Raw genomic sequence first — 17,514 nt, 5'->3', positions numbered from 1 at the left:
ATTTATGTATTGTCAGATCAAGAGCTCTTCTTTGTTATGGTCTGAAATCTTATATTTAAACTTTTTTCTAGGCTATAAATAAAATTGTTTACAAAACAACCACCAAGTGGTTTCTCTTCTACTTAAAACTGTTGTTCTTAAGCTAAAAAGTCCATTCTGAACCCAAGATATGTGTTCTACCAAACATCCTCAAGTTTTTAAAATGAGGCACGAACACGTCTCTTTTATTATTGAGCCAAGTCTAAACTCATCCTTCTCAGGGACAGTCTGTGGAAGTACAGAGGTGGGGTCAGGCTGCTTTCATGACTTGTTTGAGTCTATTTATTGACTGTTCAGTTTGTGACACTGTGCTGACCTCTGGATCATGATCCATTAAAGCTTTCATTCGTTACAAAGGAAGCCTGTAGGGGCCAATATTGGGTTCCCACGAGGACTTCAGCCCACGGAGATTCTTTACAATGGGGCATGATATGATGATGTTGTTTTATTTTTATTCATGTATTTATAATTTAAAATGTTTAATTAAGATGTAATTGACATGTAACATTATATTAGTTTCAGGTGTACGATGTAATAGTTGATATTTGTAAATATTGTGAAATAATCACCACCATAAGTCTAGTTAACACCCATCACCACAACATAGTTATGAATTTCTTTTTCTTGTGATAAGAATTTTCAAGATTTATTCTCTTAACAGCTTTCAGCTACACAGTACGGTGTTATTAACTATAGTCAGTCTCCATGCTATACATTATAGCCCCAGGACTGATTTATTTTATAATTGGAAGTTTATACCTTTTGACCCCCTTCACCCATTTTGCCCACTTCCCATCCCCCATTCTGGCAACCACCAATTTGTTCTCTTTATCTATGAATTCTTTTTCTTTTTTTCTTTAGAATTCATATATAAGTGAGATCACATGGTGTTTGTCTTTCTCTTTCTGGCTTATTTCACTTAGCACAATGCCCTCAAGGTCCATCCATGTTGTTGCTAATGGCAAGATTTCCTTCTTTTTTATGGCTGAGTAATATTCTTTATGTATTTATGTTATATTCTTTATGTATTTATGTGATTTATGTATCAGATTGTGTGTGTGTGTATTCTTTATTCAGTCATCTATTAATAGGCACTTAGGTTGCTAACATGTCTTTCCTGTTGTAAATAATGCTGCAATGAACATAGCAGTGTATATATCTTTTCAAACTAGTGTTTTCATTCCATTCAGAAGTGGAATTGCTGGATCATATGGTAATCATATTTAAAATTCTTGGGGCGCCTGGGTGGCTCAGTCGTTAGGCATCTGCCTTCGGCTCAGGGCGTGATCCTGGGATCCTGGGATCGAGCCCCGCATCGGGCTCCTCCGCTGGGAGCCTGCTTCTTCCTCTCCCACTCCCCCTGCTTGTGTTCCCTCTCTCACTGGCTGTCTCCCTCTCTAAAAAAAAAATAAAAACAAAATAAATAAATAAAATAAAATAAAATTCTTTGAGGAACTTCCATACTGTTTTCCATAATGGCTGCACCAATTTACATTCCCGCCAACACTGCACAAAGGTCTCCTTTTCTCCACAATCTCTCCAACACTTGCTATTTTTTGTTTGCTTGTTTATTTGTTTGTTTTGATAACAGCTATTCTGGCAGGTGTAAAATGATATCTCATTGTGGTTTTGATTTACATTTCCCCGATAATTAGTGATGGTGAGCATCTTTTCATGAACTTTTTGACCATCTGTATGTCTTTGGGAAAATGTCTATTCAGATCCCCTGCCCATTTTTTAATCTGATTGGTTTTTTGCTATTGAGTTGTGTGAGTTCTTTATATATTATGGATATTAACCCCTTTCAGACATATGATTTGCAAACATTTTCTTCCATTTGGTAGGCTGCCTTTTCGTTTTGTCGAAGGTTTTCTTTGCTGTGCAGAAATTTTTTACTTTGATATAGTCTCACTTGTTTATTTTTGTTTTTGTTGCCTTTGCTTTTGATGTCAGAGCCAAAAACTCACTGCCACAGCTAATACCAAGGAGCTTATTGCTTGTTTTCTTCTGAGAGTTTTATGGTTGTAAGTCTGATGTTCAGGTCTTTAGTTCATTTTGAGTTGACTTTTGTGTACAGTGTAAGATTGTGGTCCAGTTTCATTCATTTGCATATGGCTGCCCAGTGTTCTCAACGCCATTTATTGAAGCGACTGTCCTTTCTCCATTGTGTATTCTTGGCTTCTTTGTTATAAATTATTTTATCTTATATGTGTGGGTTTATTTCTGGGCTCTCTATTTCATTTTACTGATCTGTGTCTGCTTTTATGCCCTTACCATACTGTTTTGATAATTTTAGCTTTGTAATATAGTTTGAAATCAGGAAGTGAGATGCCTCCAGATTCGTTCTTTCTCAGGATTGTTTTGGCTATTGGGATCTTTTGTGGGATCCATACAAATTTTAGGATTGTTTGTTTTATTTCTGTGAAAGATGTCATTGGAATCTTGATAGGGATTACATTGAATCTGTAGATTGCTTTGGGCAGTATCAACTTTTCAATATTAATTCTTCCAATCCATGAGCATGGAAGTTCTTTTTACTTTTAAGTTTCCTCCTGACACAGAACTCACATAAAGCCTAAATCTCGACCCTGCAGGGAATTTTGTCTTTGTAAAGTAGAGCTTCCAATTTGAATAAAGTCATCTTTGAGGGGAACAATTTTGTTGTTGGATTCTCTTTTTATTCCTAAATTCCTAAATCAAAAATTCCCCCTTTCTGCTTTATTATCATAGATATTTTCATCAACTTCCAGTCAGTTGAATATTTGTCAAGATTCTAATGTAGTTGTAAGCCTTCAGTTATCTATAGTACTTCTTAAATATTAAAGTGTGTAAGAATCACTTAGGGATCTTATTAAATGTAGTTTCTGGTTCACGAGTTCTAGGGTGGGACTTGAGATTCTGCATTTCTAATAAGCTCCCAGGTGATATGATGCTGCTGGTCCCCCAACCACATTGTATAATGAGGGTCCATGGGTCATTCTTACCCTGTAAATATCACTTATGCTACGTTTAATTTGGTGCTTATAGTATTTGGTAAGTTTCACAATTGGAATGAGCAACATCAAAAATTAGTAGTTAAACCATTGCTTTTTATTTTGGGAAATTATCAAAAATAAGACGAAGAAAACTTGTTCAAGAAAATGGAAGAATTCTTGAAAATGTCTAACGATAATGGCTTGAGTTTTTAATTATAATTGATTCCTACTCTTTTTTGTAATTTTTTTAGATACATGTACTAGTTCAAGGAATATGTATTAACATTTTTTATAATCTGTTTTAAAGATTTAAGAATTTATCGTTCCTAAAATACAGAAATTAAAACCTGAAGTGTTATAAACCGGAATTGAAAATAACCATAGATGATATTGTGGTTTACTTATAAGAATAACAAGCGCATTGCGTAGGTTCAAGTTTGCACTATTTGACAGTCACATTTTTGCAGTAACGCTCATTTATAGACCTCTGAATTGCTTTTCAGTATTCACTATTGCGTCATTTTTTCATTTATTGACTGTCAGTTGTACTGAATCTATTGGCTAAGCAAAAATGAATCCTAATGTGGGTTCCAGTATTAAGGATATGGTATATATAAGAGTTGTGGGCAATGGTGACATCAGAAATTTGCCCTGAAATACTCATGTCAATTACTAAAGATAGACAATTGACTGGTTTTTGTTTCATTTCGTGTGTGGAAAGGGTTAGAGGTGGAAACAGAATAGTCTTGTAAGCAATAATGCACCAGGTTTAGTTGTAAAGTTTGTATTTTGGCATGATACCACTGAACCAGTGTCTGACTGTGGATGTCTATACCTAAACTACAGCTAACTTTGGGAAATCTCTAACTCATTTTTTTCTCTTCCAGCTACGTTTTCTTGTGTGTTTCAGAATGAAGAATCTTCCCTTCTACCCCCAAATTCTCTGTCTAAACATCTTCCTAGTAAATCTTTCATTTGTACCAAAGTATGTGTAGAACTCCTTGAATAGTATCTCCTTTCCACCTCCTGAACATTGGGTCCTGCTTTCTGATCTATCTTCCTCTGATACCAAGTTAGATGATTTTGTTAGTCCTGTTCTTTAAACTGGGAGCTATCTCTGTTTCCATAATAGCCCTGGGGCAGTGGAGTAGGAGGCGTGCAGGGTAGACTGGTGCCCCGGTCACGGCTAGAGTAGGCCTACCTTGAGCTGGAACACGGGCTGGGTTTCTGTATAGAATCACCAAATGGTGGCTTTGGATGGACACTGAGGTCAGGGTACTGGACAAGTGTGTGTCCAGGATGGAAGAAGTGATGAAGAGGAAGACGAAGAGTTAAGACGGTGGGGAGATAGGCTTATTTTGGACGCAAGGATGTGAGGGAGAAGAAGTCCGCTGCAAACAGAAGGAGCTGCAATGACTTATCACTGTGCTCTGAATTCAAAACCAGGAACACCTGTAACAGTGCTACCGAGCAGGGGGAGGGGCAGAGGGAGAGGGACAGAGACTCTCAAGCCGATTTTCCCCCCCCCGCCCCCCCGCTGAGCGAGGAGCCCGTCATGGGGCTCCATCTCATGACCCCAAGATCATGACCTGAGCCGAAATCGAGAGGAAGATGCTTAACCAACTGAGCCACCCAGGCGCCCCTCAAAACAGATTTTTAAAAAGACTCGTGAAGGCTGTGACTTTGCTTGTAATGAAGCCAAGTTAGTTATTTTCTTATGTCTTAGGCCTAACTAACCCAGGGCCAGGACTTGGCCAAAAACACTTGACCCCCAACACTGGTAACCTCTCTCAAAAGGCTCTGTTTAAATCAAGACAGATCTCCGCCTGTTATTTCAAGCACGCGTTCTTATGGCAGAGGGTTAGTAATCTCATGCTGTCTTAGAAAATCCGCTACGTTCCTGGAGGATTTACTTTGAGCTGGTGTGTTAGCTTCATGAGATTTGATTTTTAAATGCTAAATACTTAAAAATACACGTTTTACTTCTTCTGTTTGAGATGAGGCTTTTAAGGAGTAATAGATACCACAATAAAAGCCAGAGNNTCTTACTGTCAATAAAAAAGGGATTTGGGTGCAGTGCCGCTTTTTCATAAAAGGCACTTGAGTAGAGCATCACTTAGCAACACACAAATCAGCTTTGACACCTTATTCATCTTTAATATTCAGGTTCAAATCAAGTCTTTCCAGGGATGGGACAGATGGAGTCTTTGAAACCAAGCAAGCGAAAGGTGTCACTTTGTAATTTCCATCCTTAGTGGCAGCCGCATCAGAGTTTTCATTTTATAACGTTTTGGAATTGGGATTTTTTTCGATTCTCAGATCTGCATTACTTAGCATGGCGGGCAGGGTCCGTCATGGACTGGTTGCCGCTTGCTTCTGTCATAACCTCTGCTTCAGCCAAATCAGACAGCCCAGTTTCCCAGACGCGCTGGGTTCTTTGATATCACTATTTCCCCAAGCCCCTGTTGTTGATGAGCCACAATTTTAGCTTAATTCTATTCTGTACAGTATGACATAGAATAGAATGAAAACTATCTGATGGGTAGTTTATCTTAAAAGAAATGCAGGAAGGTGACTCTGTCAATAAAAATTTTAAACCCAGACTGTCATTTTGTTTACATGTCTTAAGTTCTTTTCTTGTACCCTTGAAAACAGTTAAAATTGTGCTTATTGAATTAAAGAACACTTATAGATGAAGCACATTTTCTGGTTCTCAAAGGACAGTCTAGTTGAGGCTCTCTGTACCTTGCTTTTAGGTGGTAAGAATGGGTTTCTCAAGTTGTGTGTTTTTTCATGGTGCCACACGCAGTTATGGCTTTAGTAGTCTTTTAGGTGCTCTCTGATTCAGGTTTCTTCACCTACGTCTTTGAGTCCAGTTCACTCCAGCTGTTTTTTATAGACATATCAAATTGCTATTTGAGAAATACCTTACAGATTTCAGATTCATATGTAAAAGGCAAATGGGCTCACAGTCTTTTTTGTGGCTGTTGTTGTAAGTATCTAAGAACCTCAATAGGTGACTCATGAGTGGTTCTGTAGTCATATATTTGAAGAGAGGTATTTGTGCTTCATATAGAACTTTAATGTAATTTATTTAATTAATTTAATTCATATAACTTCATTCTGACTTTCAGAAAATGATTTTTAAAAACAATTCTAAGATTTCATTATCTTTCTAGTCTGACTTGTAAAGGTTTATCTGCTAATCTTTTCACCCATAGGATATAATATGTTCGAGGGGGTGATAGTAATTTATTTTACAGATTATATTGTTTTCTCTCCTTTTTACAGAAAACAGGCATCGTTATGGGTCCAAGGAGACATTTTCCGATCCAAGCTGAAAAACAGACCATCCAGTGAAGGAAGTATTAATAAAATTCTTTCTAGCTTGGATGATCTGTCTATTGGTGGAAACTTATCTAAAATACAAAACGTGGAAAGATTTGGAGAGGTGAGTTTTTCTCAGGAAGATTTTCGTGTCTCCGTAGGACTCATGTGCTGCATTTCTTGTTCCCCAGCTGAACATACGTGACACGGCAGTATCTCTTTGCTGAGACGCTGAGAGTACCCGTATTTTTAGGTGCAGAGTTATCCACCTGTGAAACAAGAATCCAGAGCAAAGACAGCACTTTCCTTAAAAATAAAAAAGCTGTAATTTAGGGGGCACAATTATAAAGGAGGCCACTCTGGTTTGGAGACTATGTACAAAAAGGAAACAGAAAAGCAAATTTTCTATTTGAAGATGGAAGTGGATATAAAGAAAGAAGAATTAATGTGACAATTGAAGAAATAGTATATGCCACAAGTGGTTTTTTGAAAGTCTCAAATTCATATTGATTTTTAAAGTCCAGAGTTGAAAACATAAATGGGGCAACTTTTTTTTTCTTTAATTGAGGCTCTATTCTAAACAAACCACTGTGAACAGCTGACATCTATGCTCTCATTTAATCTCTACAACTAGCTGGTGATAGGTAGTATCAGCAATATTGTCTAGGCGATATGATCTCTTCTTTATAGTAAGGAAATTGAATGTCAGAGAAGTTCTAACGTTGGCGATTCCAATCCACATCTATGCGGTTCTGCATCTGTGTTTTTTCTGTTATACCCTGCTACCTAATGGAAGTGACGTACAACAGGTAGGATCATGGGCATTTTTGGAGCTGGAAGCAACCTTGACATCATTTGCTCTCCTTCCCCTCTTGTGCAGATCAGAAGTCGGGGGTTCCACCAAATCCCATGACGTGCTGAAGGTCATGGTGTTGTTTAGTAGTGGGACCACCTTGAGATTGGGAGTCTCCCTCCTGGTTTAGCTCTTTCTACCACAATATCCCTGAGGTAAAACTAAGCACTTGGTTTGTAGTTATATTTTTATATCTCTGAAGGAGCAAAAAGAGCTGTTAAAAATATTTAAGCAGTGGGACGCCTGGGTGGCTTCATCGGTTAAGCATCCGACTCTTGGTTTCGGCTCAGGTCATGATCTAGGGGCTGTGGGATTGAGCTCCACGTCAGGCTCCCTGCTCAGTAGGTTGTGGTTCTTTTCCTCTCCCTCTGCCCCTCCCCCCACTCAAATAAATAAATAAATCTTCAAAATAATGTTTAGGCAGCAGGTGTGGATTTACATTCTATTAGGCGGTGACCTGTTGGACCCGGACAAGGGTCTTTTTTTTTTTTTTTTTTGAAGATTTTATTTATTTATTTGAGTGGGGGGAGGGGGAGTGGGAGAGGAAGAAGCAGGCTCCCAGCAGAACAGGGAGCCTGATGCGGAGCTCGATCCCAGGACCCCGGGATCATGCCCTGGGCCGAAGGCAGACACTTAACAACTGAGCCACCCAGGCGCCCCAAGGGTCTTGAGCAAAATACTGTGGTTCAAGTTTGGCCCTCAGGGAACCCAAAATGGAAGGAATGCATCATAGCGATTTTAGGTGAGCAAGTGTTGTATGCGAAACAGGTTTCTTTCACCAAGGAAGATAACCAGAGTGCTTGGCAATAGGGAGAGTGGGCTTTCTTCAAGGACACAGGGTGGAGACTGCCAGAAGAACCAATTTTTCAACTCCGTGGTCTCTACTCCAGGACAGCCACTGATGAAGTGGCTGAGTTTGTTTATGTGAATCATTTGTCCTGACAAAACGTAAATCTTAGCCAAGGTCATGTTGATGTTCAGACCCTTTGTTGACTTTTCTTGTCTCTGTGTTGTAGTCTGGCCTATTCAAAGCAAACAAAAGGATCTGAACTGACATTTTAATGTGATAATATAGCTAAGCAAGAATACTTTTCTTGCTCTGGTCAGCATTTCCTTCTCAGGTTTTGTTCAAGTAAACAGTGCTTTGAATTATGACCTCTGAAAAGATACACATACAATTTGTCCGCCTATCTGGGAAACATTTATCTTATAGGAATATAATGTTTTCTAGATCATAATCCATATTAAACTAACATCTGGTAGTTAAAACATTTTGTTCTCATACTTTTTTAGATCTCGACTTGTTGAACTTAAAACTAATTGACATTTATTTATCACTGAAAGGGTGAAGAATGAAATATGAAATTTAAAATAAGTCAGTTTTAAATATGAGCATGTATTCAGATATAGGGCTGTTTCTCTTCCTCTTTCTTATCCCCTGCACCCCCAAATTAATTACTTTAGCTCTAGCCATTCAGAAGGGGTACAATTTTTGAAATTAGAGCGCAGAAATGCAAGAATTCAAAAATGCCACGGAGCGATGGTGTGGTTAAGATTTCAGACAGCAACACATACATAGGTTTTGGACCACTTCATAGTTAGGTGATGTGCTGTGCGTAGATAACACTTTCGAGCCCTTTTCTTGCCATGCTTGTCTGATGTTGGCTCCAGAGCATCTCATGAATATGAGGAATTAGTTTATTCAAAAGTGAGTGTAATGGAGGTACTGATATCTTTGTCATTCTTGTGAATTCCAAGTGGGAAATTAAGTTGAGAGAGAGGGCATGAGCTGGGGGGCAGGTAGTTGGGAGGAGCAGAGGGAGAGGGAGAAGCAGACTGCCCACTGAGCCGGGAGCCCAACTTGGGGCTCAATCCCAGGACCCCGGGATCATGATCTGTGCCAAAGACAGATGCTTAACCGACTGAGCCACCCAGGTGCCCCAAAGTGATGTTTTTAAAAAACATTTTATTTATTTATTGGGGGTGGGGGATGAGCAGTTGGGAGGGTCAGAGGGAAGGAGAGAAGCAGACTCCCTGATGAGCAGGGATCCTGATGTGGGGCTTGATCCCAGGATGCTGGAATCAGGACCGGAGCTGAAGGCAGACACTTAACCGAGTGAGCCACCCTGGTGCCCCTACATGGATTAACTCTTAATTCTTATAACAGCTGTATGAAATAGGCATTGTTCCTAGGCCCTTTTTAACAGATGGCATAACTGAGGTAGAGAAAGGTAAACTGTCTGCCCAAGATCACAAAGCATGCAGTGGAGCTGAGCGGTCAGACGCAGGCACTCTGGCTTCAGAGTCTCTTCTCAGCCATCCACCTGAGGCCTCTCTCCATACCCTGTGGCCCCTGCATGAGGTCCTACGTGTGGCTTTAGTATATTACACCAGTAAGTTTGAGCATAACCTTAGCCAGCCCGTCCCAATAAATTTCTCCTGGAATTGTGATTGTTAACTTTTCCTTCTCCGGGGTGATAATGCAATATTAGCACTCCAATCAATCAGATGCTCTTGACTTTGAGAGATTAATTAGGGACAGGTGCTGCTCATGTTCAGCCAAGTTCACATAAATTGACAGGTAAAGAAGAAGGTAGTGTTTTAATTAATTAATTAATTAATTAATTTTTAAAGGTTTTATTTTTAAGCAGTCTCTACACCCAATATGGGGTTCGAACCCACAACCCAGAGATCAAGAGTCACACACAAGCGCCACTGACTGAGCCAGCCAGGTGCCCCAAGAATGTAGTGTTTTAATTACATCATGGGGATACTGTGATTTATAGAATCCTTTGCTCTTTTACATCAAATGCCCATCTACAGGGTGCATCTTAGAGAAAAATCCATGAAGTAAAAAATTAACTCTCTAAGACCCTACTTTCAAGCACTGTTCTTTCCACTCTTGGGACCACTATGGCATTCCAGTTCCAATCTGAATGCCACTGGGATCCGGGAGAGGCTCTAGGAGAAGAGAGTGACAGTACAACACAGAGCCAGGGTTTCAGGAGACCGCTCTGGCTGTGAGGTGGACGGGGTGCTGGGGTCTGTGTGTGGCCAGGGGTGGGAGGCCAGGAAGTTGGTGATGGGGGAGTGGTCCCAGGTGGTAAAGGTCTTAACTGGTGCCAGTGAGGAAGGAGAGAAGATGGATTCGGGGGCTCTGATAAATCCAAACTTTTTATGATCAGAAGCAACTTGTTATGAAGATGACATCTTTGCCTTTCCCCAGCTTTTACATCTCACAGTTTCAGCATCTGAGAGCTGAAAGAATTTTGGAGATGACCCAGCCACCTTTCCTAGCCAAATCACTTAAACCTGCTAAAAGTCCATTATCATCTTTCTCTTCCAATCCTTTCACTTCTATTTTTACTCATTTCTATTTCAAACTCTCTTTTTATGTCATTTTTCTATTATAACTCTTCCGTCTTTTTCCCCTAGTGTGCTCTATTTTATCTAATAGATTTTTTTCTTAATGGCACACACCGCAGCCTCCCCAGTAGCTTACTCTGTCACCATTTGATTAATGCGTTGGTCAGTAATTACTTTATCCAACTGAAACCTATGAACACATTTTATTTTCATTTTCATCTTGTCTATATTTAGAGAGCAACCGATGGCATAAAATAAATCTTTCTACTTTGCACTATTATTTGTTCTTTCGCTAGACCATCATCTGTAAATAAGTACGTCTTTTGAAATGGTCCTTCTTTATGATTTTAGTTTGCTCTCATTTCCCTGCCTTTATGTAGGGCAGGCTGGTATCCAAAAGAAAGAGCTGGTGCTCGACCCTCCAGAGGGCAGTGGGGAGTCTGACAACAGACCCGTTTCTTGAGGGAGCGAAGATATGAGGGTCTTCCCTTTCTCACTTTGTTCCACCAGCAACCACGTGACTTTGTTTCTTTTTCAACAGATTCTAGGGGATCTAAGCAGCTCAGGGCAAGAGAGGGTCTGCACTGGGACTCTGTGGAGAGAGGGGCTGGAGCCCAAGGGCACAGGAGAGGCCTAGGTTAGCTTCCCTGCATTCATCGGTTGTGACTATTCATTAGTTATTATATGGAATGAGTTTGGTAGGAAGAATGAGACCTCCCAGCACCTGTTGAGAAAAGTCTTCAAACTAGCCCAGGTCCACCAATTCTTGGGATTGATTCATGCCCTCATGATAAAAGGAACTGTGTTTTCTAATATGTTTTCCCCTCACAGGTGTTTGTCTTCTAAGTGCCCTGATAAATATAGGGCTTAGTTCTGTTCATGTCTGTGTGTCATACTTAGGATTCCAGAAGGCCAGAGTCCTTGTTCTTACAGCTTTCTAGTTTCTTAATTATTTAATTTAACTTAAATGTATTTTGAATAACGTTGCATAACTTTTTGCCAAGATTCTGAAGGCTATTAATCCCTTACTGAGAATTTTATGACTTACATGTTCTATGCCTCTTAGTCCTAAAAATGTCTGAAGCTTCATACAAAAGTCACAGAAATAAAATAAGGGTTGATACATGGAGATACAAAATAGCGTGATTTATATTTTAGCAGATTTCTTCAGACCTGTATTGCATGTCTGGATCTTTTCCCACCCTCTACCCTTCCCAGGTCCTGACTTAAGTGTTCTCTCATATACTAAACCAGACCACTGCCAGAGCCACTAAACTATGTCCCCCTCCTCGCCGCCCCACAGACTTCACCTTCTCCAGTTCATTCTCCTCACAGTCAGCATGTAGGAAGAAATGTTTGCAACATATTCAAATTAGGGTGTTTTTTTTAACGTAAAGAACTCTTAAAAATCAATGTGAATATGCCACATACACAAATAAAACAGAATAGGAATCCTCATGGCTGGTAAGCATAAAAAACATTCTACTTCCCGAGAAATAAAAGAAACACAAATTTAAATGACACGATGCTATTTCTGCCTCTCAAGTTGTGTGAGATTAAAGAATGTATGCAGTATTAGCAAGGATTTGGGCAATAAAAACTCCTAAAGATTGCCAGTTGGAGTTTAAAATGGAGGGCAATTGGATAACGCGTGGCAGAAGACTTCACAATATATTTAGCGATTTCACTTCCATGAATCTATCTTAAGACAATAATAGGACAGTGTTTAAAGCCATATGTATAAAGGAGGATGTTTGTTGGAGCTGTTCATAGTGATGAAAGACAGAAAACAGCCTGAACCAGGGGAAAATAAATAAAATTTGGTATATCTAGACAATGGAATTTTATGGAGCCATAAAGAAGAATAATGAAGAGGTTTTCGGGGTTTTGTGTTTCTAAATTTATCCTGAAATACTTTCAACAATATATTTTTCAGGTGAATAAGTAAGTTACAGAGCAGCGCATATGTAGCTCAACCTCTTTTTGTCAGGAAGAAGTGTGTTGGGGGATGGTATGTAGAGCACAGGGAAAAATCTGGAAGACTATATGCCAGAGTGCCAATGGGTTTTGCTTCTGATGGTAAATATGTAGGTGGTTTTAATATTTTTTTCACTCTTATCTGTATTTTGTCATTACATACAAACAAGTATCATAGGGAGAAAAATATATTTTTTTTCTTTAGGAAAGACATGGTTTCATTCTCCAGAGGTTGAGAGCTGGGACTTAATAAGTAATGTTTTCTTTTTCTTTGAGAGCTAGTGTATTTAAGTAAACTCCTTAAGAGAAGGAGCTTAAGTAGAAAATACATTGAATCTGGCTAGTTAGGTACATGGCTCTCTGTTGCAGTGTTTTTGTTTTTTACATTTGAAATGTATTATATTTTAAAAAAGATTTCACCTTTAAGATACATAATAAAGTAGGGGCGCCTGGGTGGCACAGCGGTTAAGCGTCTGCCTTCAGCTCAGGGCGTGATCCCGGCGTTATGGGATCGAGCCCCACATCAGGCTCCTCCGCTATGAGCCTGCTTCTTCCTCTCCCACTCCCCCTGCTTGTGTTCCCTCTCTCGCTGGCTGTCTCTATCTCTGTCGAATAAATAAATAAAATCTTTATAAAAAAAAAAAGATACATAATAAAGTGGGAGAGAAAATACACGTGACATAACTATAATGTAAAACATACTGTTAATTTTTTTGTTTAACTGTGTATCTTGTTAAATTAGTATTTATTTTTTCAAGTAATATGTGACCACTTTTAGAAGTGTCAAAAAGTACTGAATTCTAATAAAAAATATCAGTCTCCTATCCACCTTTCTGTACTCCTAGACCAATTCCCAAACCAATTCCCAGAAGGGGGAACCTCTGAGCAAATTATATCAGCATTTTTACTACCATATTTCTACACATCCGTGTCTTGCTCATAATGATATTTAAAACAGTTTATTGATTTTGGACATTTTTTTATTGCCTCCTGGTTGTGGTGGACAAGATTTCAGCTCTCCCCCTCTCCCCAAGTGTTACTCCCACCCCCCGTGCTTCCCAGTATGGCTGCATCGTAATTTTTGGTTAAACCCAATAATATGTACATTATTACCATGTAAAGATTGTTCGCTCTTGAGGGTGGTAGTCTACTCTGTTTCCTTTGTTGAACCTCTCTTTGATTTTCCCAGAGTTAATTACCTATTTTTGTGGTGTTTTACATTTATTTATTTTTTTTTTTATTGAAGTATAGTTGACACAATGTTATATGAGTTCAGGTGTGAGTTAATTGCCTTTTTATTTCCATACTTTTCTGTCTATTTGGGAAAAAAATAAGGCTATTCCCTCCTCCCCCAAATTGTGTCAAGCAATTTAAAATTTTTTCAAAGTCTTAACACTGAAAAAATTTTTTACCAAGTTCATTCTTTTCCCAAAGAGGCTTCTCCTTCCCACCCTGGGCTGGTTGTTCTCAAGCCCTACTGTACAGTTCTGACCTGAGGCCTTTTTTTCACACTCTTCAGCTGAAGTCCTAATTTTCCTGGATTTCCCATTGTCTTCTTAACTTTTCCCTGACGTACATCCCATAATAGTTTTCTCTGAGAGATTGTGTGGGAGGTGAATTTTTGTATCTTTGTTCTACCTTTACATTTGACTGTTGGGTTGAATTTTGGAATTCCCGGTTGAGGCTCCCTTTTCCTTAGAATTTTTTTTTTTTTAAGATTTTATTTATTTATTTGACAGAGATAGAGACAGCCAGTGAGAGAGGGAACACAAGCAGGGGGAGTGGGAGAGGAAGAAGCAGGCTCATAGCGGAGGAGCCTGATGTGGGGCTCGATCCCACAACGCCAGGATCATGCCCTGAGCTGAAGGCAGACGCTTAACCGCTGTGCCACCCAGGCGCCCCTTCCTTAGAATTTTGAAGGCCTTTCAGAGTTGGGAATACAAAGATCCTCCTGGTTAGAAGGACACACAAGCTTTCCTGGCTTTCCCACAAAGGTGCCCGTTAGATAGTGAACCTGACCAATAAAGGTGAGGATCCTGTCAGGTCGTTCAAGAAGCAAGTCCCATATTCTAGAGACTCTGGCTGTGTGCTGGTCCTTCCATCAGGTACAAGTAACCGGTAACAACACCCATGTTGATTGCTAGGTGAAGCTAAGCCCACCTCCTCAGGTACCGTCCTGCTAACAAGCCTAGCCTTCAGGCCTGCCTTATTTCTATTCCTGCAGGCTTCCTTGGGTGGTAATGGATTCCTCCCCACGGGTTGTATGGACAGAGATGAACGATATAACCGATTCCTGGGGACTTTATGTATGGGCAACTTATGACTTTAAGAGAACCTTCTGACTTCAAGGCTCCATGAACCTGTGACTGTTGAACTGGTGTTCTTTGCGAGGATGAGCCTTCCTGTGATCTTGGCCTGCTTCCTGCCACACTCATTCTTTAAGACTCACTAAAGGCATTTCCTCCTCTAGGAAGCTTTCATCTTCATTTCCTCTTTCCTACCAGCTATGTGCTTTGTATGTCTATTTTTCTTTTTTAAACTCAGAGTTATAGTAGTAACATGTGGTCTTTTTTACCCAGGACAGGCCTACTGACCCCAGATGTATCCACGCAACCCAACCTAGGTGGCAGTGAGCAAAGAAATGTGTTGAGCCAGGAATGGCTATTAGAAATGACTAGAATGTGACTGAAGGAAGTATATTTTTGTATATTCTTCATCAAATAAGAGATCTGGCTTTAAAGAGGGGAGGGGACTCTGATGGCTGCAAGGAATCTTAGCAAATTTAAGGCATATGAATTATTCAGGGGAGGAAATGGGCAAAATAAAATCTTTACTGGTGCAATGTTAGTGTACCATTGTATTTGGGGTCAAGAAATCCGATTTTAAAATCATAGCTTTCGTGAAGAGCTTCGGGGAGCTTGGGCAATATTCTTAGCTTCAATGAGCACCTCCTTTTTTTCATCTTTATGGGCCACAGTGTCCTCCCCGCCCTGAGTTGTAAAAATTAAATGTGAGCTAGCATGTGAAAAGACCTTGTGTGGTACTTCTGGTTTTCAATCTCTAAGACTTATTTCAGCAGGAAACACTTTCCCAGTCTAGTAAGCTTTAACTCCTTATGGGAAGGTCTTGAGTGCTTTTACTAGTGTTAATTGATCCCGGTAAGTTGTGGTCTAGATAGCCTAAATTGTTTTGTCTTTCATTTTTGTAAACAAGTTATAAAGTTTGCAATGATGGACCCGAGTAGTCTCTGGAAACACATTTGTAATGTAATGTATCTATTACTGAACCAACCTGTATCTGAGCTGTATTCCAAAGCAGGATTTTGTCTGCATGAGAGTCTCTTTGGTTGTGGTCCCTTGTAACAAAGAGCTCCTTTTAAATTCTACCACATTTAGACCCATGCTTTGATTTGGACTTTGACCAGTATATTTAATTGATGAATAGTTGAACATTCTTTTTTTTTTTTTTTTAAAGATTTTATTTATTTATTCGACAGAGAGAGACAGCCAGCGAGAGAGGGAACACAAGCAGGGGGAGTGGGAGAGGAAGAAGCAGGCTCATAGCGGAAGAGCCTGATGTGGGACTCGATCCCGTAATGCCGGGATCACGCCCTGAGCCGAAGGCAGACGATTAACCGCTGTGCCACCCAGGCGCCCCGAATAGTTGGACATTCTTTAGTATATATACAGACAATGCTGAATTCGTAGTTCACTAAAGCTATTTACGATAATCTATATTAAGACAATCTATATGAAATATATAGTTTATAGTCTATTAGGAAATCTATGTAAAGCAAAATTATTCATAATAACCTTTCTGTGGACCATGCATTTTTTTTTACAGAATAATTTAGAAGAGGATGAAGATGTGGAAATGAAAAATAGTATAACCCAGGGAGACAAACTACGTGCCTTAAAAAGTCAGAGACAGCCACGCTCCTCACCATCCTGTGCATTTAGGTAGATGCATTTTAAACTTGTAAATTTATATTGTGCCTCCATTTGTGGATAGAATGTTTCATCTTCACTTTTGAATATCATTCTACAAGTGCCATGTTTACCTCTTGCTTTTTGGTTTATTACTATTTTGTGTTGTTTATTATTTTGTCGTATTGGGAGCAGCTGAGCTTTAGAAGCTTACAGAAAGCAGCTCCTGGAATCTCAGTGTCTGGAATCCCACCTTAAACTGCTATGCCATTGGGTGTCTCTGGGACTGTGCTCAAAATTCCGTTTGGAATTCTACTCTTCCCCCATGAGTGGGTGTCCTGTCTTGTGGCAAATCCTCACAGGTGTGCTGAGGCTTTTGTTTTGAATCTAGAGTGTGCAGAAAAGTATTGAATGCCAAGCTTTGGTATATCCTAACTCCTTAGCTTTATGCTCTGTATTTGAGAATTGAATAAATAATTCTTACCTGTGTCTGTGAAGTTATAACCGTCCTGAGTTTGAAGTCTAAAATTACTAATCGAAATCAATTGATGGAACCTGACTTGTGATCACAACATTTGGAACCTGCTAATGGTTCAGATTAGTTAAAAAAGAAAGTCTTCAGGATCAATGTATGCAAAAATCTGTGAATGTCTTCCGGATTCTTTACTGTAACATATGGGGTAGTGACAAGTTCACAGATGATTATAATGGGAAATGGCTACTTTGCTTTGCTTTTTAAGTGAGAGACATGCACAGAAAGAGGGGTGTTTTGCCAGCATGATACATGTCAAACAGACTCAGAGACTTTAGTTTTCATGTGTTATCTGGGAGGATTATAACACAAGTCAGATTAGGTCTGAGCGCATCATTACCTATGCTTTGATTACTGGTTCCCTGACCTGAAGAATGAAGGTTTATGTGGCTCAAATTCAAGGTGATGGTAACATGAGAAGTATAGTAACATTAGATGATGGGATAGCAAGCCTGGTGCTTGGTAGTAACTGCCAACTACCACTAGAAAATCGAAGAGACGTACCATTCACTGGGCAGC

General features: G+C 39.6%; 1 protein-coding gene across 3 annotated transcripts in view; it reads left to right on the top strand.

The window, feature by feature from the left end:
• The window catches only part of CDC14A (cell division cycle 14A), a 169,911-nt gene that overhangs the window by 129,806 nt on the left and 22,591 nt on the right, over positions 1-17,514 (top strand). For all 3 annotated transcript variants that reach the window (XM_040626989.1, XM_040626988.1, XM_040626990.1), the window contains 2 exons: positions 6,306-6,465; positions 16,381-16,496. In XM_040626989.1, coding sequence (XP_040482923.1) covers positions 6,306-6,465; positions 16,381-16,496 — 276 coding nt within the window. The remainder of the gene's footprint in view (positions 1-6,305; positions 6,466-16,380; positions 16,497-17,514) is intronic.

The sequence above is a fragment of the Ursus maritimus genome, unplaced genomic scaffold, assembly GCF_017311325.1.
Source record: "Ursus maritimus isolate PB19 unplaced genomic scaffold, ASM1731132v1 scaffold_12, whole genome shotgun sequence".
Classification (NCBI taxonomy): Eukaryota; Metazoa; Chordata; class Mammalia; order Carnivora; family Ursidae; genus Ursus; species Ursus maritimus.
The sequence above is the reverse complement of the archived record's forward strand: the minus strand, read 5'-3'. Positions and strand labels throughout refer to the sequence as shown.